Below are 25,257 nucleotides of genomic sequence, written 5' to 3'. Positions count from 1 at the left end.
TGAAGACAGATGTCAGAGGCAGGTTCTTTACTCAGAGTGGTTAGGGCGTGGAAAGCCCTGTCAATGTAGTTAACTCAGCCACGTTAGGGAGATTTAAATAATCTTTAGATAAGCACATGGATGATGATGGGATAGTGTAGGTGGACGAGCTGAGAATAGTTCACAGGTCGGTGCTACATTGAGGGCCGAAGGGCCTGTTCTGTGCTGTATTGTTCTAAGCTCTAAATCAAATGGTTATAGGGTTAAAGAGGTAAAATGGAGTTTAGGATTATTATTTCAGCTATGAACTCATTAAATGGAGGAGTGGAATGGATGGGCTGAATGGCCTACTTCTGTTCATGCATGTTGAAATAATGAGCATCTTCAAAAAGGTACTGTTCATAGTCTAGTGTGGCAACAATATTGCACTCCATTAGTTAGGCAAAACAATAAGGAAATCTGAATAAAATGATGAGAAATGAAAATTATGACAGTTCAGTCAGCATATGCAGGGATAAAATTATACATTAAAATGTCAACATCAGAAGTTCGGATCTGTAGTTTGTGGATAGATTCTATTAGAGCTTCCAGGAACAGAAAAAAATAGGTGGGGATACTTGATTTTGCAGGAAGCACCCTATCAGCTTCCTGACACAGGATAAAAGATAAGAAAATCTGATCATGGCTCCCAATGAGAAGCAGCAATAATCTATTTTTAATGCATTAACAGGTCATGTATTCATTAAAATAGATGGTCACCAGATTAAATTGTACCTTTGAGAGTCAGCAGCAAACAAGAAACATGTGTCTTCAGATTAACAACTGATTAAAGTTAACATGGAGCAGAGATACTAGTCTTTCTGGTGGATTTGAAGTGAGCAGGAACCACGTTTCTTATACAGGGAACTTTGTGGGACTGGATGAGAGAAGACTGAGCACTGAATTTGGCAAGTGTTTGGAGTCAAGGAATATCTGGTCAAGGGAAGGCAAGCTTAAAAAGAGGGAGCAGGATTACAGTGGAAAGGTCATTCCCTGTCTGTCAGTGTCCAGATCAAAGAAGATTGAGGGCAGCTCATCAGTGATAGAGGGAGGGATAATGATGACAGCTGGCAAGTCAAGTGTGATGGAGATAATCCCAGGGTCAGCTCGATAAAATATAGGGCATCTCTAGGTTGACAGAGATGAAACAAGACTAATGGCTCAAGAGTCACAAAGGCACATCTAGCGCTACGGAGTGAAGGTAAAAGCTAACTGACAGGTACAGGGATTGAAAGCTTCTCTGGCTGACTTTTAAATATGGCCCTCAGACATTCAACCAACCACTGGAGGGGTAACACCGAGGTCAGTGATTTTCTACACAAGTTCATTAATAACTGGACATTCCCCTTCACTCCGCAAAGATTTTGTGCTGCAACATGATTACGCATAACCAGCATTCCATCTCCAAGAGGAAGTCCTGTTCAATTTTGGTCTCAGTGAGGACAACCATCACTGCAACATGATTTTGCTCTTTTTGTCAACTGCTTGGCTCAGATCTTCCATTCTGTGGATAGTTGCAGACTGTATATAATTTGAAAGATGCACATCAGGTTCTCTCAGAAGTCGCGACACTATGATTACACATTAAATAACTTAGAAACGTGAACTTTTGATAAACAGTTGGAAATCTATGATTGGCCCTCTCTGAAAACGTTCCCACTCTGAACTGAATTTGAGACTTGAGGGTTCTTGCTGACTCACTTTAATAGTTAAAGAGGTAAAGCTTGAAAAGTTAACCTGATATATCTCTTCACTAACTTTAAAACTGACGGTGCTCCAGAAACCCTACCCCTCTAACCTATCACTTACTGGCTGCTGTAACCCATCAGCAACTTAGCTTCTCTCAGTAGCTTGTCAAAGTGGCTTTGATATCTTTAAACATTTTACTTCTTTGAATACAGTAAGTATTGCTTAAAAGAGGTCATGGTTCTGAGAAGATTCACTCTAAAGCTACCTGCATAGTTTGCTGCACCATGTCTCTGGGAATGGATCCTGCATGAGAAGTCAAGCCCAAAATCATTGTACAAAGATAAATTTTGTCTGATCTGGGCTGGAAATAGGAATTCTGTTGGACTGAAGGGTCTGTTTCCGAGTTGTACATCTCTATGACTCTATGAACCAGATTGAAAGATTTGAGCATTTGTTTTTATTTTGATAGTACTGTAATTCTGTTTCAACACACTAGGTGGCACTGAATACTGACAATTCTGGAAATACTAGATGACACTGTAGATTGTAAACTGGAAATTTATACCATTTTTGACAGCATTCTCTCCAATAATATGAGGTTAGGAGAACTTCCTGTCAAAACCATTCTAATATTAAGTGAAAAAATGATCTTTCTTCCTCCCACCCAAGACAACATCAAAACTATTTGGTGTACTGCTGCAAGACAAACATGAAATAATCTTATTTATTTTACATATGTAATTTAATAAATTACACAAAACTATTAATCACCCTTGAAATACAAAAAAAAACTGTTTTTGAACTGCCAAAGTAAATCAAACTAAATGGATAGTTTTGATTTTCCTCCACCTTCTTCTTCCTCCCTCTCTCCCCAGTCCATTTGCTTCCCTCAATTCTTTTGCTGAAGTAATTAACATGCAGTAATGGCTCCAATGCTTGAAGTACCCACAATATCCATTCTTCATTGTGTGAGCTGGAAAGTAAGTGAGTGGGATATTTCATTAAAAAAAATGCATTCAGCCAAGCTCAATGTGGTGTCCTTCGAATGGAATGCACCAATTAAGTAAAGTGATCATTATTAATTACAAGCACAGTTCAAGGTATACTTTCGCTCTCTAGTCCAGGTAATTTAGTACTATCTTCACGTACTCAACCAGTGAACAAATTAATGCAGACCATGGATCGAGATTAAATGCTTCCAAACCTCTAAACTTAGATGAAAGGACACAGGAGCAAAGTAGGTCATTCGGCTCATTGAGTCTACTCTGCCAGTCAACAAGATCATGCAAGAGATGCTCAACTCCATTTTCCAGCTTTATTCCCACAAACACAGATTCCCTTACTGTTTGAAAACCTCAATCTATCTTAACCTTGAATAGATTAACAACCCTGCCTTGACGGCCTTCAGTAAAGAATTCCACAGATTCACTCCCCACAGAGAAGAATTTCCTCTTCATCTGTCTTAAAATTGGCCAACCGTCAGTCTGAGATTATGTCGTCTGATCCTAGATCTTCCCAAGGGAAATGACCTCTCCGTATCTACCCTGTCAAATGGCATGATTCAATAAGGAATCACTAATACTTCTAAACTCCAATGAGACCAAGCCCACCCTATTCAACCTCTTCACATTAGACAATTCCTCCTTACTGGAATCAATCTTGTGAACTTGCTCTGGACTGCCTCCATGTCAGTAAATGTTTCCTTAGGTAAGGGGCTCAAAAATGCTCACATTATTCTAGTTGTGGCCCTTGTCCAATTTTACCAAGGCCACCCTATTTTTGTACTCCATTTCCTTTTAAATAAAGGCCAAAATTCATTTCTTTTCCCTATTACCTGCTGAACTTGGATGTTAGCTTTTTGTGACGAGGACCCCCAAATCCCTTGGTGCTGCAGTTTTTTTGCAGTCTTCTGCATTTAACAACATTCTACTATTCTTCCATTCTTCCTGCCAAAGTGCATAATATCAAAATTTCCCACTGCCAGATTTCTGCCCATTCATGTAGCCTGTTTAAATCTCTCCACAGATATTTTATGTCATCCTCAACACTTGTCTTCCTATCTATTTTTGTGTCATCCACAAACTTGCATCCCCACATAGAAGTTGCATTCACAAACTTGGCAATACTACATTCACTTCTGGCATTCAAGCCATTGAAACATATTGCAAATTGTTGTCGTCCCAGCACTGATCTTTGCTGATCTCCATTAGTTAGAGATTTCAATACTTAAAATCCTTTATCTATTAGTTAGCCAAAACTCTATTTACATCCCCAAACATCATGGAATCTAATTTCATTAAGTAGCTTTGCATATGGTACCTTATCAAACAACTTTTGAAAAATTGCAATATATTACATCTAAAGGTTCACCTTTATTTATCTTGCTTTTTAATTCCTCAAACAACCTTTAATGAATTGGTCAAGCATGATTTTCCCATTCATGAAGCCCTGCTCAGTCTGCTTTTTTATGAATTTCTTTTTAATACTCCAGCATTCTCCCGAGACAGATATTAAATTAATCTTAGTCCAAACAGATGCTGAACAAACAATAAAAAAAATCCACAAGAAGAACAATTTCTGGATCCAGCCCTACTTTTGCAAGCAACATGCTTGAACATTCTCATATAAACAAGCTGGCCTTCCCATCCATTATCTTGGAGAGTTCATTTTAAAAAAAAATCTATTACACATGTAAGGTCATTAATAACCTACACTGACTTCTCAACACCTCTAATTTCAAAGGTGTATTTTTTTATGAAATCAGTCTCTGCATCTCCCACGTGACTTCTTTCACCTTCAACAAGCAACATATAGATGAGGGAAGATTAAGTAATAATGAACTATTAGTGCATGTAAATAGGCCACTCACTAGCAAGGTTCTCATTTAAGTGTTGAAAGCTTAAGCAGTTTCTCAACAGGATTAACTTATTTGAAAAAATATACTGAAATATTTTGTCTTATAAAATCGTTGCCAATGCACACCTAATTTGCGTCGCTCTTCTTTATCTTTCAGTACTGTGATTAATGACGGACCCTCAGGCATTGTCACATGAAGCTGTTGAAGAGCCTTGACTTGTTCACTTTCCTCCTCATCAGGACCCACTGAAAAAAAATGCAATAATATTTCTTTCAAAATGTCCTTTTCTCACTCAAATTCTCCCTACAACATGCAACTTTCAGAGATTTCATTCGTCACAAAACATTCATGCATGTTTGACTTATTAACTGCCCACTTAAGCTGAGTGGCATGCATCTCAGCATTGTTTAAGAGTTAGTAAAGTTTTCAGCACCACATCCACTTAACACCAAGGCTACTTTTCTTCACCTCTGCAACATTACCTGCATGTAAATGTGAATGTCATTTTTTCACTGCCATAGTACATGGCTCTAGGTTAATAAAGCAAGTATCTGCAAATATTTATGGCCCATGACGTACTTTGGTTCTCAGGACAGAATAGGAAACTTGGGTCATGGGCACATGGTGGCTCAGTGGTTGGCACTGTTGCCTCGCAGCCACCACAGACCTGGGTTTGATTCCAGCCTTGGGTAACTGTATGTGTGAAGTTTGCACATTCTCCCCAGGTCAGCACGAGTTTCACCAGGTGCTCCAGTTTCCTCCCACAGACCAAAGATGTGCAGGTTAGGTGGACTAGCTATAGTAAATTGCCCCATAGTATCTAAGATCGTGCAGGCTAGTTGGATTAGCTATGGTAAATGCAGGGCTGTGGGGATAGGGTAGGGGGCTGGGGCCGGTTAGGATGCTCTTCAGAGAAATCAGAGTTAACATTTCAGCTCAAGTGTCCCTTCCTCAAAGGACTGACTCTGAGTTCTCTTCACTGAGGCTGCCAGACCTGCTGAGCTTTTCCAACAACTTCTGATTTTGAAAACAAATAAAAGCTTTGCTTCACATTAATATCAGGTCAGAAGTCTGACAATATTTACATGTTGCATTGGGTTTTACAGACCCAAACCCATGGAAACACGACTAGATTTTCACCATTAATGTGGGTAGCTCTAGTTGGGAAACTGCACTTGCATCAGTGCACCTGCCTCAGGAGAAGGTTCCAAACTGGCAAAATTTTCATTGGGGTGCTTTGTGCATAGGTAAGGGATGGAGCCAGTCCCGCATCCCTGTACATAGATCAGAGACAGTTGTCAAGTACTTAAGGCAGGCTCTTCAAATGACTTGTCACAGATCTGAGACTTTGTCCCAGTTATTTTGTCAAATAGTAGGTTCTCAAGCCTTCACATCCTATCATTCATTTTCAATTGCCCCATCATGCCCCCACCTATCCACAAAGGCTCAAAGTCTTCAAAGCCAATTCATATCACCTTTCATACTCATTCACCCAGTATAAACTCTATTCAAAACAAATTAACCCTATTGCAATAATAGCATAAGTAGAAATGCTTAAAAACAAAATCATTTTTTAAGAAGTTGCAGTAACAAGTGCCAGTCAATCAGACCTTTAAAGTATCAATAACAGAAACTATGATGCTTGGCATCTCGTGTGAATAAAGAGTCTGTAATAAATTAGATTACAGCAAGGAAATGCTTGTAAAGCTATGAAATAATGCTTTCCTCTTAGTGCATTTATTTCAATTCCTTGATTGATAGTTTAATAAGCTTTTAATTTAGTGATCTATTTGTCACTGGTTGAATGTTTATCCATACCAAGTAAAGAAGTACCAAGTGCTTATAGTTTCTGTTATTGCTATTTTAAAGGTCTGGTTGATTGGAAGATTCTTGCAGCAGTAAATTTTTTTAACGTTTCGAATAGCTGCTTTTCACATATTCCTATACATGGGGGGGGGGTTTATTGTTTCTGTAAAGAGTATACATATTGGATGAATGGGTCTGGAGCTGCTATGAGTTGGCACAAAAGCTAGGAGGGATCATTGGGGATGGGTGGAGGACAGGAGCTGGCATGGACAAAGTCTCTTTAAGTATCCAGACCATGGTTCACAACTTCCCTGAGTGATGATGAGCCACAAATCCCTAGGAAGCTGGCCCAATTCCACAGAAATTAAAAGGAACTAAGAGATACACATCCACATAACATCGCTAATCAGTTGGGAATGCAAGGTGTGGACTCACTCCTCCTGAATCAGTTAAATCAAGCCCATTCTTGTAATTATACAAGCTCATGGGATTGACATATTTCAACACCAATTCAGTTGAGACAGAGTGTCGGGCAATTTGAAAGCTGCAGAAAAGACAGACAAAAACTGGCATCCATTGATGGTATCTTCTTTTGAAACACAGATGAACTATAAGACATGTTTCATTCATACGATGTGTCAAATAAACTGGTCTTTCATTCTCCAAGGGGTAGTTTATAAGTAGTCACTAATTCAAAAAGCTTGGATTATTCACTTGAAGTATGGTCATGACTTGTACATATGCACTTTATCAGGTAAGATGAGTAGTTAATACAGATAAAAATTCTCAAAGTAAATGCAACCTTTTAATGATGGGCAATAAATGCTACCATAGCCAGTGTCAGCCATATACAGAAAAAAAAAGCCACAGGTGAATGTAAACTTACCAAACTGGTTTAAATGCATGGTATTTGTTGAAGAGGCATTTAACACAATGGTTTGAACAAAGAATTATACACCCAATTTAAAAAATTGTAACTTAAAGTATATTTTTATGGATTAATATAATCTTGTCAATGGAACAGACTCCTCTTTTTGAGAAGAAAGGTGATTGCAAGCTTAAGTCAGGGTAGCTTGGTCTCACACTGGATCAGAGCTGAAAATGTGTTGCTGGAAAAGCGCAGCAGGTCAGGCAGCATCCAGGGAACAGGAGAATCGATGTTTCGGGCATAAGCCCTTCTTCAGGAATGCCCGAAACGTCGATTCTCCTGTTCCCTGGTTGCTGCCTGACCTGCTGTGCTTTTCCAGCAACACATTTTCAGCTCTGATCTCCAGCATCTGCAGACCTCACTTTCTCCTCACACTGGATCACACAATTAGCAGGAGGTAACTGCTTACTGGGCGATTGAAGGCATGGCTTCTTGTAATACTGTGTTGTACAGTTCAAACCCTATCAATAAATTAGCATTTAATTTGGCCTTTAAACGTCCTGTCATTATTTCTTGTAACAGTCATGGCTGACAGCCGAGTCGGTATAGCGTGGGTTATTACAATAGTGATTAAATACATTGCCTCTTCTCATTCATGTTTCAGATACCTTCTAGCTTGCATTACATTGTAGATGACCCCGTGACCTTAGTATATTCCACAGTTGCTCTAGCTGCACCATGTAGGTGTGTAACTTGGATAAAAATTTTAAAAGAATCCTAATATTCCTTTACGTAGACTTCCTTCCAAGTTTACCAATACTTTAGACACTTAGCACAGCCAAGTGCACTTACTGCATATAGAATGATTCTTATAATTCATATCTTTGCATGTATTTATGAGTAGGAGTAGACCATTTGCCCCCCCCCCCCCAAACCTGTTCTGCTACTTTAATGAGTTCACGGTTGATCTGATTGTGACTTAACTCCAGACTACTGCCAGCCCATGATAACCCATGACACCCTTGAAGGGTCAAGAATGCTCCAACCCCTGGCATTCTCATCTCCAGAAAGTGTTGGAAGTGAATTCACTGAATACTTTTAAGGCAAAGAATCACAATTCTCAGAAAAATATGGTCCTCATCTTAAAAGCAAGGCCCCTTATTTTTAAATAGTTTAGGTTATAAACACAATTTCTCTTTCTCAAAACATACTGACTCTGCCTGATCACTTAATTATTTTCTGAGTATTTTGCTATAACTTCCTTATTACGTGATTCTAGCAATTTCCCCAAGACAGATGCAAGGTTAAATGGCCTATAGTTTTCTGTTACCTTCTTTCAGAAATAGTACATTTTCCAAACCTTCAAGAACCTGGGGAATTTTGCAAGATTATAAACAATGTCACTACTATCTATACAGTCACTTCTTATATGAACAATTATAAATTCATATTGTAAGCTTTATAGTTACATATCAAATTATAAAACAAACTATATCGGATTTTGTCACAACACTTACTTATATGGTCACATAGTGCGATTGCTGCATAATAGTGAGAAATGGCCTTGAAATACTCAGATTTCACCTGAACCATAGTTGTCCAAGAGAATGGAACATAATTTTTCACTGGGGGTTGTGTCATTGTCTGATAGACCAAGGAGTACACATCTGCCACCTAAATAACAGTAAAATAATGATTCAGGACAGCAAAGTCAAGTCTATATTACTGAAATGACAATGTGTTGCTATGTCGTAATACAGCTCCCCGTCTGTGGAGCTCTCAAAAATATCTTAATAGTAATGAAAATTAGACACAAAATAAAAGCTAAGCATAGGGATTAGCATCCCTACCTGATCTCAATTGTCTTCAAGTTTCTTCTGGTAATGTCACAGAGTAATATTACCACATTAACTCAGTATAGTTCAGCACTAGGATGTTGTTAAGTGTTTACAAGGATGCTGCTTGGGCTTAACAGTCTGAGTTACAGGGAGAGGTCGGACAACTAGAACTATTTTCTTTACAGTGTAAGAGACTGGGGGGGGGGGGGGGAATGAGACCATGAGAGGCATTGATAAGGTGAATGCACTCAGGTCTTTTTCTCCAGAGTTGGGGAATTGAGGACGAGAGGACATCACTTTAAGGTTAGAGGGGAAAAGATAAAAGGGACCTGGAGGGGCAACTTTTTTGACACAGAGTTGTGCGGAGATGGATTGAACTGGCAGCATAAGTGGTTAAGGTGGGTACATTAACATTTAAGAGGCATTTGGACAATTACAAGGATATGATATGTTTAGAAGGATAAGGGCCAAGTGCAGGGAAGTGGAGTTCGTGTGGTCAGCATGGACCAGTTTGGGCCAAAGGGCCTGTCTCCATGCTATAGGATTCTATGCCTCTATAACACTACCAACAGCTTCAGAAACTTCATGCTAAGAGGTTGAACAGTGCATAAAAATAGCAAAATAAGCCACATCTGAGGTTTCTGCTCCTCATTATCAAGCTGCTGGAAAACACATCTAAGAGCAAAATCAGATTTGAAAGGAATTAAGATTGCATTCAAATTTTCAAGACTTCCAAAGGGTCATAACGGCAGTGGTGGTAGTGGCTGCCAATCATGTGGCATGCACATTATGAGCTGGGAGCACTACCAAAATAAAATTAGTGCAATAAGTTAGTGATCTATTTATAAGTTAGACATATTGCTCACTGAATACATTTAAAAAAAAAAGTCCAATCTCACTGCCACCATTTGAAGGCCCATCCTTGGATCAGAAGAAATGAGGCATATGCAAAACACAACTTAAGTCATTTAAGATGTTTGAAAAGGTACAGGACAGTTACCAATTGACCTGCTTAAAAAGTAATACAGTCAGATGTTTTACTGATTAGGAAAATACCCTTCAGTCTCCACAATAGTCATCAAGCATCTATTTTAACTGCATTTATTCTTAAGTCACTTTTAATAAGTTATTATTGATTCTTTAGTAACTCATTCATGGTTATGGAAAATGTTAGTGCCAATATAAGCGCCGGCAGCATGGGAGAAGGAACACATCTCCGCAAACATTATTTTTCATTTCTTACCCTTGCTGCTTCCTGTGCACACTGTAGCTGCGTTAAGAACTCATCCTTAACTCCCGCCACTATCACCTTTTCAAAGACGCATTCCTGTACTTGTGCAATCATCAGACGAACCAACATGTTGAGGGATGGAGTGCTCATATCGAGGCTTGGTGCATTGAAGAAATTTTCTTTCAAGTAGTTCAATGCACCTGAAGTTGAATATGATATATGAGCATATACAGAACACAACATAAGCAGTGTTTAGAATATGATTGGTGATTCATGGAGAAAAAAAGCCTTCAACAAACTACATTAACATTCAATCATGCCTCTATGTTTCAAATCCAATTCAGCACTTTGGAAGCGAATCAGTTTTAGGTTTGTAAGTACATAAGGTGCTACCTGCAAAGGATGAAATTAATTTACCAGTTAACCTATATTATTGCTGATGTGGAGGTGCCGGTGTTGGACTGGGGTGGACCAAGTTAAAAATCACACAACATCAAGTTATATTCCAAGAAGTTTATTTGAAAGTGCCCCTTTGTCAGGTATCTGGTGGGGCAGGATTATAAGACCCAGAATTTATCGTAAAAGATCAAAGTGTCATACAACTGATGCAATGCATTGAACATACCTAGATTGCTGTTAAGTCTTTAATCATTTAGAATGAGTATGCAGGCTTCATTCGATTAATACGTAAATCCCAGAACTTCTTTCAAGTGACTTGAAAGTCAGGCCGGATTGAAAGTGTCTCGTTCCAGCAGTGTCAGGCTGTGCTAAGACAGGAGGATGGTAGCTCCAGCAGCACTGGGTCAGGTTGAGTTTCTAGCAACAGTAGAATAGGCTTGTGTCCAGGTGGGTTATGTCAGGCTGTGGGGAGAAGTTGGGGGCTTGCGTGTCTCTAAGTTGGGATGTGTTTGGGTCCTGATCGGGTGGGGGAATACAGAGGTGAAATTGGGGAGTCAGTGGTAAACCAAGAGCCAGTTTAACAGTTACTCAAGAGTTGGACTACATTTTTAACTTTTTTTTTCTGAATGACTATATAAACTTAATCCCTTTATCCGATCTTCATAGACATTCTCGTAGCAATTGAACACAGGGGCATTGTTTTTGGGAAAATTTCCACAGAATCACCTGTGTCAAGAATTCCGCAGGGTATTAACTAGCAATTCCAGTCTGCACTACTCCAATGATTTCCAATAATAGTAGCATATCTTGGCCAATGCCGTAACAGAAAGTTCTATCAGAGTAAATACAAAATATAAAGCAAAACATGTGGATCTAACAAATTTCAGGGACTAAAAACAAACTGTTCTTTAAGAGGCCAAGTGCCAATATCAAACAAAATAATGTGTATTTTAGAATGGAGAAAAAGGATTCTGAAACTAAAACACAGATTTTTAAGTACTGTGTCATTCTGTTGTGGCATGTGTATGTCTTAGTGGAAATCATTACATGTTGATCAGCATAAAACATCATTTCACAAAGATAAGCTTATATTTTCATTTCAGTTGCTCATATAGTTAATCAAACATTAATAATTATTCCACCTCCCCAATGAAAACCCACCTGCTGCCTTTTGGAAGGCATCTATGGCATAATTAATTCCCTCCTCAGTGGTCCGGTCCTGTCGTGCCCCAATCTGCGTATATAGTGCTCCAATGTTGAACAGAATGCTTCCCTTTTCAAAAGCTAGAGCCCGTTGATAAGAAGGAACACCAGTCAAAGAGTCATACCTGTCAAGAGGTAGGGAAGGAGAAAACAGATTAAAAACTGAATTAATAAATTAAGAGTTCTGAAGAAGGGCCACTGGATCTGAAACATTCCCTCTGTTTGTTTCCATGCATGCTGCCAGACCTGCTAAGCTTTTCCAACTATTTTTATTCTTGCTTCTGATTTTCAGCATCCATAGTTATTTGGGACTTTTTAAAAAAATGAAATCATTTGATTGGTAGAAAGCATTTAACTGTAAACCTGCAGTAATGCTAAAAAGCAGAGTTTCTGTTTGGTTCTGCCTTCGGTATTTTCTGGGTTATGTTAATTCGACTAAAAGCAGATGAATGTGTTACATTTAGGACTATGTCTGTACTAGCTAATATCTAACATGGGACTTAACAACATCATCCCCGATGATCTAAGTCGATATTGTCACTTCAGCCCATTCGATCACTAACACCTCACCAAGCTTTCACTTAGTATACAGGGGGCATGCTGATTATTAAGGACTATATATGTAAAATTGCATTGGGTAGCTATGTGTGCCATTCCATCTTGTGAAAGATATTAGTGTGCACGTTGCTAACACCTACCAAATATATGCAGACCAAGGACAACAATCAATTTACAATATTGATTTGATGCCAATTGCACCATTTTGGAACTCCAGTCATTTCCCTGCTTTACACTCATACAGCTAAACACATACTAAAGAACACAAAGGACTCCAAACTGGCTCTATTTAAAGGAATTATCAACTACTTGAACACAAGGTTAAATGTCAATTGAGTTCTTTCTTGCTCTTGTGACATGTGGCAATTGCTGATATTAAGGTTTCTGTGCAAATACATTCTCAGATATAAAAGATATGGTGAGCATCCATTATGAAAAGGACCAGGTTAAGAGAACATACTGCAGCTACGTAGAGCAGGATGAACTGTTAAAAGGAGGAGAAACAGGTAAAAACTCACTCAACCAAACATCTGGTTGGGGTATCTGGGGAGTACTTACTTGACAAGGCTCAAAATACACCAGGATGGTATGTACCTGCTTCCAAAATCAACCAGTAAAATCCACTCACTGGGTCAGGGTCAGTCACTCAGAGAAAAATCACCCTTCCATAAACAAAGTGGAAGGAAATGGTGAACAGTTGTTTCTTTAATCACAAGGGAGTCACGCTGGATTCAAATGTTAACTCTGTTTCTTTCTCCAGGATACTCCAGCATATTTTCCCTTTTTACCTCCAAACAGACACTGGTTTTCTCCAATGCTTGCTACGGACAAAAGGCTGGACGAAGAGGCCATAGACTCAAAACATTAATTCTGTTTCTTTCAGACCTGCTGAATTTTGCCTGCAATTTCTGTTTTTGATATAGTGTATTTAGAGGAATGAGGTAAATGGTGGCAGTCAGAGAAGATGCAAGCAGAAACACAAAGTGTGTAAGGGACAAGGCCTGGGAAATCAGTAGGCAGGCTCAGGAGTGGGGCAGAATATGTATGGAGCAAGACCTAAGGGCTGAGGCAGGGAAGTGGGGCTATGATGTGTAGACAGGGGAGCTACAGGATATGGGAAAGGACCTGGTAGAATGGGTGGGTGTAGAGGAAAGAGGGGATGCAAAGATAGAGGAACTGCAAAGGTTTGAGATTGAGGGAAGCGTCTGCAGAGGATGGAAAGAGTACAAAAAGGGAGAGAAAACCAGGAAGGGAAGACAGTTTAAATGTTTCAATATAGGAACACTTATCTAAATGGAAACAGATCAACTGTATCAATGTATTCCCTGCAAATTAATTTGGAATCTTTAGATTAAAGCTTCATGAATTCAGGAGTTATTACACTGGGGAAGGAATGTACTGGATGTGGTTGTTTCAGTTGCATTACTTTGTAGAGAATAGTTTTATTTCATGAAGGTTTGCAATTATCCCATTTCAAAGCATTTTATATACTGTGAATTACTTTAGGTAGTGGCTATATATACATAGAGATATCTATGTAATGGTATTGCTGTGACCTCACCAGCCTGCAGAAAGCTGTTTAGGATGATGACTTTTTCTTGTCTAGAGGTGTGTCAGCCACATTTTTAAAAAAAAATCATTTGCTGTTTGACTCATATCTATTGTCTTGGGTCAATTTAAATACTGGGATGTCAAGGAGGTTAATGATCTCCTTGTGTGATGATGAATGATGATGATTATTGAGATATTGGTGAATTGTTGTGGTTCTATTCGCCGAGCTGGGAATTTGTGTTGCAGACATTTCGTCCCCTGTCTAGGTGACATCCTCAGTGCTTGGGAGCCTCCTGTGAAGCGCTTCTGTGTTGTTTCCTCCGGCATTTATAGTGGTTTGTCTCTGCCGCTTCCGGTTGTCAGTTCCAGCTGTCCGCTGTAGTGGCCGGTATACTGGGTCCAGGTCAATGTGTTTGTTGATAGAATCTGTGGATGAGTGCCCTGCCTCTAGGAATTCCCTGGCTGTTCTCTGTTTGGCTTGTCCTATAATAGTATGAGAGATGTGAAGACAAGCCAGGAAATGGGAATCCTGTGCCAACCGCCTAAACGCCACAGACAAACAACTCCAATTCCTGCATGAATGCTGAAAGAATCAAATCCTTCCACCATGTGTCAGATACAGACAACAGTCAACAACCCACAAGCCAGAGACACAGCCAGACAGAACGGATTCAGGTAATGATTACAGATGCACACAAAAGACTACACAAATACAGACAAGAAATTGCATGCCAAAAATCGTTAATTTCAAAAACCACCAATCAGAAATGGACCCGGACCATAGAACAGGCCGTCACCATACGACAGAACAGGACCACACACCGCAAAAAAACGGCACTAACACACAACAGAGAGGACACCACAACACATAGCTGGGTTAGAAACATCTCCCACAGACAGCTCAAAGACACGGAAGGAACAATACTGGCCAAGGGACTCAACTATAACCACAGGGACGCCAAGACAGCAGACTTCCTAGCAGCACTAGAATGCACACTCAGAAACAATGGACTGACAGAACAGACACAACAAACAGTGAGACAAAGTATCGTACCCCTGATAACAAGGAAAAGACAAACACACAACCTCAACACCAAGGAGAGGGAAGCACTAAAAACACTAAGAAATTATAAGAACATAATCATACTGCCAGCAGACAAAGGCAGAATGACTGTCTTCCTGGACAAAGCAGAGTACATCCAGAAGCGCAACAATGACTTGAAGATACCAACACCTACCAAAAGAGGGAGTTTGAGCCCACCCCACAGCTCACCAATAGGATAAACAACATACTGAGGAACCTGCAAAAACAAAACGGACAGATAACCAGGTTTGACCTACAGAGAATGAAACCTGATAGCAACACCACCCCCAGATTCTATGGACTACCTAAAGTGCACAAACCAGACATCTCACTCAGACCCATCGTATCGCTACCAGGGCCACCATCACACAACTTGCTAAAGAACTACAACAGAAACTGAAACACCTGATCAGTGGATCCAGACACTCTATACAGTCAACACAGGAATTCTTGGACATCATCAGAAATATACACATAGATAAGGAAGAAACTATGGTCTCATTTGACGTAACGGCACTGTTCACCTCTATCGACAAAACCCTAGCCAGAGAAACAATAGCCAACCTGCTGGACATACAGAACAGACAACAAGATGGGGAACCTATCAACAAAGACTGCATACTCAAAACTACTGGACCTGTGCCTCACAACACACTTCACATTCAACAACCAAATATATGAACAAATCAACGGCACACGCATGGGCTCACCCATCTCTAGACTCATAGCAGAAGCGGTAAAGTAAAGATTAGAACAAACAGTCTTACCGCAAATTCAACCCAAACTCTGGGTGGATATGTGGGTGACACCTTTGTAATCATTAAAAACACAGAAATAGAAAACACACACCGGATCATCAACGCCACACTCAGAGGAATCCGATTCACTAGAGATGAAGAAAAGGACAACCAACTCCCATTCCTAGACGTGATGGCACAGAGAACATCGAACGGAGAATTCACCACAAAGGTATACAGAAAAACCACACACACAGACCAAGTCTTGAACTACGAAAGCAACCACTCCAACACACACAAAAGAAGTTGCATCAAGACACTGTACAAAAGGGCCACAACACACTGCAGTACACCAGAACTGCAAAAAGAGGAAGAAGAACACCTCCACATTGTATTCGCCAAAAACGGATACCCCTGCAATTTCATCAACAGAGGCCTAAGGGAAAGACAACGGAATGAGGACATGCCACAACACAAAAGGACTAGCCACGTTACCATACATCAAGAACATTTCTGAACTGACAGCCAGACTACTACGACCACTAGGACTCATAACAGCACACAAACCAACAGCCACTCTCAGACAACAACTCACCAGGACAAAGGACCCAATACCCAGCATGAGCAAAACCAACATAATATACAAAATCCCATACAAGGACTGCACAAAACACTACATAGGACAAACAGGAAGACAGCTAACGATCTGTATCCATGAACACCAACTAGCCACGAAACGACATGACCAGTTATCCTTACTAGCCACACACGCGGATGACAAGCAACATGAGTTCGACTGGGACAACACTATTATAGGACAAGCCAAACAAAGAACAGCCAGGGAATTCCTAGAGGCATGGCACTCATCCACAGATTCTATCAACAAACACATCGACCTGGACCCAATATACCGGCCACTGCAGCGGACAGCTGGAACTGACAACCGGAAGTGGCAGAGACAAACCACTATAAATGCTGGAGGAAACAACACAGAAGCGCTTCACAGGAGGCTCCCAAGCACTGCGGATGTCACCTATACAGGGGATGAAACGTCTGCAACACAAATTCCCAGCTTGGCGAACAGAATCACATAAACGAGCACCCGAGCTACAAATCTTCTCACAAACTTTGAATATTGGTGAATTCTTCACCAATATAATCAATACAAATTATAGAAGGTATTGTTACATCATTTAATGAAGGAGTTAGAAAGACTGAAAAAGGAATCCCATAAAACCAAAAATTAGTCACTAAAAATCCAAAAGTAGCCCTTGAGAAAATCCAGGAACAGGTCTTGTTGCAAAACTTTCAAACAGTTGAAAGCGGTAACATTTATTTCACAATTTGAAGGTGAAGAACAAACTAACAAAAAAAAAACCCAGCAATTGCTTTTGCATAAATTGGGCTGCCTGAATCTATGTAAGCCTAATTAATATAGTTGCACCCTCCACACAAAGCAAATCAAACTTAACCTGCTCATTATGTGTGTGCTGGCAGCTATTTCTTGTTGTGTAGTTAAGATTTAATGAAAGATGTAATGGCCACACCGCTGAACATGTGTTCCAGGCTCTACTTGAAAGTCAAGTTTTGCCCTGCTCTTCAAATGTCCTAGGCTGTCAACCTAATCATCACTGTGGCTCCCTAAATATCTTAATCAATCAATAACTCCTATTTCACCCCTCACCCCACATCTACCATGTAATTATACTCAGTACCACTATCTACTATCTTCCCTCCATTGAAGCCAAGGAGATTTGCAAAAACATCCTCTTCCGTAATGTCACATACCTTCCTCTGCTACATCAGACCTCAACCTTTTGTTTGGGGGTGTCCCCCTTCAAGGGCATTGTCCTGTGTGTCCCAGTGCAATGGCTCCAATTAACATCCTTCAGTTTCACACACAGAATGGGCAGCCTTCTCGTATGTACTGCCCAATATATGGCTGACTGGTCAAACAGCCCAGACTGAGCACAGTCCACCACTAACTGAGGTCTCTACTGACTCTTGACTGGCTTAGCTGTACTCTTCAGACTGCGTGAACTCCATCTGCAGGGTTGATCATGATCCAATTCCTGGACTGGAAGGTTAGCCTGAAATTGACTTTGAGAGCACCAAATGCTCAATTCAGTATCATCAACCCTCTGAACTGAAATCAGACTGTGCCCATGACTGATCTCTTGATGAAGGATTACATTAGACTTTCAGACCTTGCAGTTTCGTTGAAACACATGCAGCATGTTTGTCACAAAAGCTGCTGGCACATGCTACAGGTGTGACATTGATGTAGCAGGGTGCTATACAATATATCCACCCCTTGATCATTCAATACTGGCAACCATGACAAGCTGTCTGACTTTCTACATGCATTAAAAAGTTAGTCAAGGTAGAGATGCTGTGAGTTAACAAGTTTTCATTGAAACAGTAATGCACTAAAAAGCAAGGCAACGTAACGTAGAAATACTGTGATTCACTAAAATGTAAGGTAACACAGAGATGCTGTGAACATTTAAGAAAACACAGGAGAATGTGTTAAGAAAAACACAACTTAAGAAATTCAAGATGTATTCTATACAAATTCATAAGAATGGGTATGTCATTGTGGCACAGTGTTGTGGCCAGACCATTACAAGGCATCACTGAGATCCAAAAAAATGTGTGAAGTGACTTGTGAGTTAGTCTGAAATTGACAACAACGACATGGGTGTTTTGGATTAGTGGTGCTGGAAGAGCACAGCAGTTCAGGCAGTATCCGAGGAGCAGCGAAATCGACGTTTCGGGCAAAAGCCCTTCATCAGGAATAAAGGCAGAGAGCCTTTATTCCTGATGAAGCGTGGAGAGATAAGCTAGAGGAGGGTAGGGGTGGGAAGAAAGTAGCATAGAGTACAATAGGTGAGTGGGGGAGGGGATGAAGGTGATCGGTCAGGACGGGGGGAGGGTGGAGTGGATAGGTGGAAAAGAAGATAGGCAGGTAGGACAAGTCATGGGGACAGTGCAGAGCTGGAAGTTTGGAACTAGGGTGAGGTGGGGGAAAGGGAAATGAGGAAACTGTTAGTCCACATTGATGCCCTGGGGTTGAAGTGTTCCGAGGCGGAAGATGAGGCGTTCTTCCTCCAGGCATCTGGTGGTGAGGGAGCGGCAGTGAAGGAGGCCCAGGACCTCCATGTCCTCGGCAGAGTGGGAGGGGGAGTTGAAATGTTGGGCTACAGGGCGGTGTGGTTGATTGGTGCGGGTGTCCCACAGATGTTCCCTAAAGCGCTCTGCTAGGAGGCGTCCAGTCTCCCCAGTGTAGAGGAGACCACATTGGGAGCAACGGATACAATAAATGATATTGGTGGATGTGCAGGTAAAACTTTGATGGATGTGGAAGGTTCCTTTAGGGCCTTGGATGGAGGTGAGGGAGGAGGTGTGGGCGCAGGTTTTACAATTCCTGCGGTGGCAGGGGAAAGTGCCAGGATGGGAGGGTGGGTTGTAGGGGGGTGTGGACCTGGCCAGGTAGTCACAGAGGGAACAGTCTTTGCGGAAGGCGGAAAGGGGTGGGGAGAGAAATATATCCCTGGTGGTGGGGTCTTTTTGGAGGTGACGGAAATGTCAGCGGATGATTTGGTTTATGCAAAGGTTGGTAGGGTGGAAGGTGAGCACCAGGAGCGTTCTGTCCTTGTTACGGTTGGAGGGGTGGGGTCTGAGGGCGGAGGTGCGGGATGTGGACGAGATGCGTTGGAGGGCATCTTTAACCACGTGGGAAGAGAAATTGCGGTCTCTAAAGAAGGAGGCCATCAGGTTTGTTCTGTGGTCGAACTGGTCATCCTGGGAGCAGATACGGCGGAGGCGGAGGAATTGGGAATACAGGATGGCATTTTTGCAAGAGGTAGGGTGGGAAGAGGTGTAATCCAGGTAGCTGTGGGAGTCGGTGGGTTTGTAAAAAATGTCAATGTCAAGTCGGTCGTCATTAATGGAAATGGAGAGGTCCAGGAAGGGGAGGGCGGTGTCAGAGATGGTCCAGGTAAATTTAAGATCAGGGTGGAATGTGTTGGTGAAGTTGATGAATTGCTCAACCTCCTCGCGGGAGCACGAGGTGGCGCCAATGCAGTCATCAATGTAGCAGAGGAAGAGGTGGGGAGTGGTGCATTTCGTTGATGCCGACTCAGTGGACAAAGTGTGGAATCAGTTGCTACCTACGAAGTGAACAAAGGTGAACACGCAAAGCAAATAGCAATTCTCATCTGCCCAGTAACTTCTCAATCTTTCAAGTCGGAAAGTGATACCATATAGTTTTTCACTCGTGCATGAAAGAGGAGTGAACTGTACATAAATGAATAAAGATTTTTGGATACTGACATGCAAATATGTTTGCAAATAAGGCAGTCACCATTTACCATAGAGATTCTGATCTAGATATTGAATCCTTTAGAGGAAAATAGCTTTAGACTTTAACTTTCCTCAATCTCAATAATCTAATTTTTCCATTCTGGTTGTATTCTCCCACATTTCTCACCATTTCCCTCGCCACTCAAGTACTAGGAGAATTTCACAAATAAAATTTAGAATCTGAAACACAACTACATTTATAGAGCATGTAAGTGGCAAACCTTTTAAAATTTATTGTCTAAAATATATGATGAAAGCATCATCAACTGGAAGTGCTTATTAGTTTCTAGATTGCAATAGTGCAATAGAATGAATCTTATGTTTAATTTACAGCTTGGGCCTTCAAAAGAAAAAAGGGCATTTCCAACATCAGGTCAAAACTGCACATTAAAGAATGTGCAATGAAAGGGGAAGTTAGACATGGGGGACAAACAATTAATTTTCAATCATTCATTTATGGGATATTTGCTGTATTCTTTGAAAAACACAATCTTCAATTTTTACTTTCCAAATCAAATCTGTAGTTATGCTTTATTTGCAATTAAGATAATAACATAGGAACAGAAATATGCAGTAAACTGCGACATACGCATGTGAACTGTTACAAAACAAGAAAAAAAGTTTAAATCTTTCTAATTTTTTTCATTATAATGTGACAGTCTCAAATGTTATGAATGACAACTGACTCGTGTGATGTAAGCACACTAAAGCAAGAAACTAAAATAACCATCACACAACCTCATTATTATGTTGGGCAATTATTTTATGCAATGACAGGTTTCTCACAGATCATTTGCTGTTGAATTTGACTGATCAATGAAATTACACCATGTCTAATCATTGTAAACATGCCACTGCTCTTCGAAGAAAGGTTACCCTGTTATTTAAGCCAGAAAATAAAATGAATGTTGCTTACTTCTCCAGTCTACAGGCTCAAATACAAAATTATGTCAAGGAATGGCTGTGTAAGATTATATTACCAGAATATCTAGTGTTTCATCAGCCATGGTTATTAGCAACAGTTCATACTAAAACTACAAATGATAAACATTGAATATGATACTTACCAATGAAAAAAGATACCCATGTTTTTATTGGGAGGGAAAAAACGGTTATCGATGAAGTAAAGCTGGTTGTAATATTCCATAAGCAGTTCAATCCCAGCATCATTCCTGGTTGGAGTGCGTATTGCCTGAGACGAAGAAAATTATACCATAAAGTTTTAAATCTGGAGAATACTGTCAACATTTCTCAAACTTAGCAAACAATCGAGTGCCTGGTGCCACTCCCATGACCGGTAAAATTGTGGCATAGGGTGTGAAGGTTCATTCGTACTTGCAAATCCCCATAAAGTATATTATGAGTGACTTGCTTTTTGTTCCCTAAACAGAAATTTCATGGAATACAGCTTACTACTTGCAGTCACTACTGAAAAATACTGGCATAGTCCAGAAGCACACCATCTGCCTAAACTGAATCACAGTTATTGCTTGGAGAGAGAAAAACAAACAAATAAACTTCAAAAACACAGGGCATAATAGAGTTAACATGTTTACTTCCTTTCTGATAATACAAACATTTGTTATGACATTCTAATGATGCCGTTTGAGAGTCGTATTAAAGTTCTTTATTAATGCGTATATTTAAAATAGGCATTTCAAATGGAAACTAATGTGACAGCATTATAATTTATCGCATGGGCACAACTGATGTCATACATGTGCTTCTCACAATGAAACAAACTTAATGCAGGGGTGAGGAGGCGAGAGTGAGTGAAAACAAGTTTAAAAAAAAAACGGGGATCCCTCCCAGCAGAACGTCAGCTGCCCATGTCATAGTGAGGCAAGAAGGGTGCGGTGGGTCTAAAGGACACAGGGGGCCTGGTAACCAAGTGTAATAATTTTATTTTCAAAAATAGGTCTCAATTGGTCTACCCCTGGCAGACTGTCTGGTCTCACTCCCACTACTGGTAAAATTGTAGTGAGAGGGACGACAGGTAGGAAGGCACAGGCAGTACACCAGTTATATTTTAGTGATCCCTTTTAAATTATGTCCCTGATTACTGTTTATAAAACCAGGCCAACTATTGATCTTAAGGCAACTAGAATTCTCTCCTTCAGCCCACTGCAGGTCAACTTCTAGCACAGACTGCAGCGGTTCAAGAAGCCAGCTCATCACCAACTCAAGGGCAACTGGGGATGGGTATAAATGCTAGCCAGCCAGCCAACACCCCCTTCGCATAAGTGAACTTAAATAAACTGACCTGAATAGTAACATATCTTTATATCCTCACTTGCCTTCCTGTATAGGAGTAAGTGGAATCTGCTCATTCTTCCATATGGGTCACATGGGAAGTTACATCCTCCAAATATAAGGTTACCTCTGTCAGAAAGCTGGTCCCTTTTTTCTAAAAGCTATTCCTTTTCTCAAGGATACTGTGTCACTGGTTGTTTTCAGAGGTGTAATAAAACGCTCCCGGCTAAGATTACAATGGTTTGGTACAAAGATTAAAAGGGTATTGAGAGGCCTTTTTCCTCAATGAAAACAGATGAGACTTCAGGCCAAATTGGTCATGTTTTAGAAGTGACCTGTATAATGAAAGGAGAGTGGTCAGCTCTCAAGTTGAGCAGTTCAGTCCAGAACTAGTTAGAAGTTCAGCAGTGGACTGTGTGATCAGGCTCTCTCTCTTTCTGCCCTTCTAACTTCAACCTGTAAGCATTCGTTCCATTTTTGTTTACTTTTTTTTTAAGGTGGAGAAAGTGAGGACTGCTGATGCTGGAGATCAGAGCTGAAAAATGTGTTGCTAGAAAAGCGCAGCAGGTCAGGCAGCATCCAAGGAGCAGGAGAATCGACGTTTTGGGCATAAGCCCTTCTTCAGGAATCTTGAAGAAGGGCTTATGCCCGAAACGTCGATTCTCCTGCTCCTTGGATGCTGCCTGACCTGCTGCGCTTTTCCAGCAACACATTTTTCAGCTTTTCTTTTAAGGGGGTTTGCTTGTTAAGACTGTTGTGTATATTCAGAGCAGCATAATTAAGTCTGGTTTGGATAGACTGAGTTCTGTAGGGGTTCTTTATTCTGTTCTTTGTATTTCATTGTGTAATTCTGTGAATACATTTCTGTCTGTTTTAAAACCTAGTAGTCAACCTAGCTAGCTTACTCTGGGTAATTTTCACTGTACACTTACCGAAATAAATTGCAAAGTTATGGTCAGGGTTGCCTGCTCAAGAATATTTTGCGTGGTCTGGCTTAGTCTATAACATCTCCCATTGCAGATGTGAACTTGTGAAGAGCATAGCACACATGGAAAATTCTTGCTGTAGCATATTCCACTGCTCCACCATGTTGATCCTGGCAACAGGATCACATTCTTAGTAAGCAAATGACATGTTTGGTTATGGTGTGGATCAATATATTTCAGGGATAATAACATTCCACAGATTTCTCATCTGCATCATCCATATGTTTTGAGTGGATATCTCTTGTGTGAGGGTCCAATCCGGAAGATTCGCCAGGAGTGAAACAGCTGTGACACTGGGTGGCACAAATCTACAAGATGTGCTTTCATTGGTCTTCCTACTAGTTGATTGTTGATCAAATAGAACCCCTTCCTGCCAAGGAACCCTATTGGCTAGTCCAAGGTAGTCTTGATGACCACATACATCCAAATGGTCATGAATTGCATGTGAAGAAATTCTTCAATGACTATAAAGCTAATGGTCCTCTTTATCTGGCTATCAGCTTAGTTCTGTAATGTGAAACCTCTGACACTCTTTAACAATGTATCAGTGACCTCCTTAATATGATGGCAAGCTCCCCCACGATAACCTATGTTTAGAATTGAAGTGAGACGTTCAGCATTATTGTAATTGGGGGTTTCCCAAGTTGCAGGCTGTAAGCTGTTCTTCACCATCATGTACTGAATGGTGGTGGATGCATAAGAGAGCTGCAGTCTTCACTAGCATCAATGCTGTGATTTCCAGAAGAAATTAGAGCTTATCCGAAATACTCAGGGAATTGATTGGCCCTATATTGGGATATTATCATGCTATTAGTACACTACGTGTCCTTCTGCAGCTTGTCTGTGTAGAAGCTGGTCCTCTTGCTTCTGCAGTTGCAATTCTCCGTACTTATTCCTTCTATGCATTTTTGCCAGAAGATCAGAGTGAATGAGGTACATTCTATTTTTGTGTGAAATGTTCTTGGAAGAAATTTCCTCGGAGTGCCACATCTTCTCAATCCATTTATATCTTGTGACCCCAAGCCTATGCTTGACCTTGCTGAGAATGCAATGTTCACAATCAGGTGTCCTTCAGTTTAGAGGAGTCCCACAAGCTACTTCTGCTAAGCTGTACAAATACTTCCAGAATCACAAATACAGTACAGTGGTCTCCTCTCCTTTTTTCTGAAGTTCAAACTCAGAATGACAGCAGTTCTGAAATAGCTGACTTCCACTTTGGATTGCAAGGTTTTGCCTGAGTACTACCAACTTTAAGCCAACAAAAGATGGCCTGTGATTCCTGTTCAACAATCACTTACTTTGAAAGACAACATTAAATTCCTGGAAAAAATTAATTCCTGGAAAAAAACCTTAATTGCTTGGTCAATTGCTTGCTACATCCTAGCAGCAATGCTGTCTCACTGGTTTTCTGGTCCAAGTATAATACTAACAAAATATTATGACATTCTGAATCTGCTCCAGTGCATTCGCCTGTGATTCTATTGCCATGCCCTAACCAAGCAGCCTTGTTTCCCACTCAAGTAACTGCTATAAAATTCAGTCACTTTCCTTAGGCCATTTAACCAAAGTAAACTTTAATTTTGGAACAGTTGAGTTTTTTCCTTATGCTGGAATAGATTACCATCAGCTAAATATCAAAGAACTAACCTGCCGGAGATCCACAAGTTCCTTCAGTTCTTTTTCGTACTTGCATGCTGCTTCATTATAGTGTTCTTCAATAATTTCCTATTAAAAGTAGGAAGCAGAGTTTGAACAATCAGAAGCTTATTTGACAAGTATTTCTTTAAAAATCTGTAAATGACGGACAGTAACCG

General features: G+C 40.5%; 1 protein-coding gene across 2 annotated transcripts in view; it reads right to left on the bottom strand.

The window, feature by feature from the left end:
- Positions 1-25,257, bottom strand: part of rhpn1 (rhophilin, Rho GTPase binding protein 1) — a 91,127-nt gene that overhangs the window by 16,268 nt on the left and 49,602 nt on the right. For both annotated transcript variants that reach the window (XM_043687899.2, XM_043687900.2), the window contains exons 5-10: positions 25,091-25,168; positions 21,272-21,396; positions 11,868-12,034; positions 10,320-10,507; positions 8,756-8,912; positions 4,690-4,809 (exon numbers count right to left, since the gene is read on the bottom strand). In XM_043687899.2, coding sequence (XP_043543834.1) covers positions 4,690-4,809; positions 8,756-8,912; positions 10,320-10,507; positions 11,868-12,034; positions 21,272-21,396; positions 25,091-25,168 — 835 coding nt within the window. The remainder of the gene's footprint in view (positions 1-4,689; positions 4,810-8,755; positions 8,913-10,319; positions 10,508-11,867; positions 12,035-21,271; positions 21,397-25,090; positions 25,169-25,257) is intronic.

This window comes from Chiloscyllium plagiosum, unplaced genomic scaffold (assembly GCF_037043375.1).
Source record: "Chiloscyllium plagiosum isolate Xiang-an unplaced genomic scaffold, Cpla_swu_hap1 HiC_scaffold_4, whole genome shotgun sequence".
NCBI classification, from domain to species: Eukaryota; Metazoa; Chordata; class Chondrichthyes; order Orectolobiformes; family Hemiscylliidae; genus Chiloscyllium; species Chiloscyllium plagiosum.
Note: the sequence above shows the minus strand (reverse complement) of the source record. Positions and strands in the feature narration are given on the sequence as shown.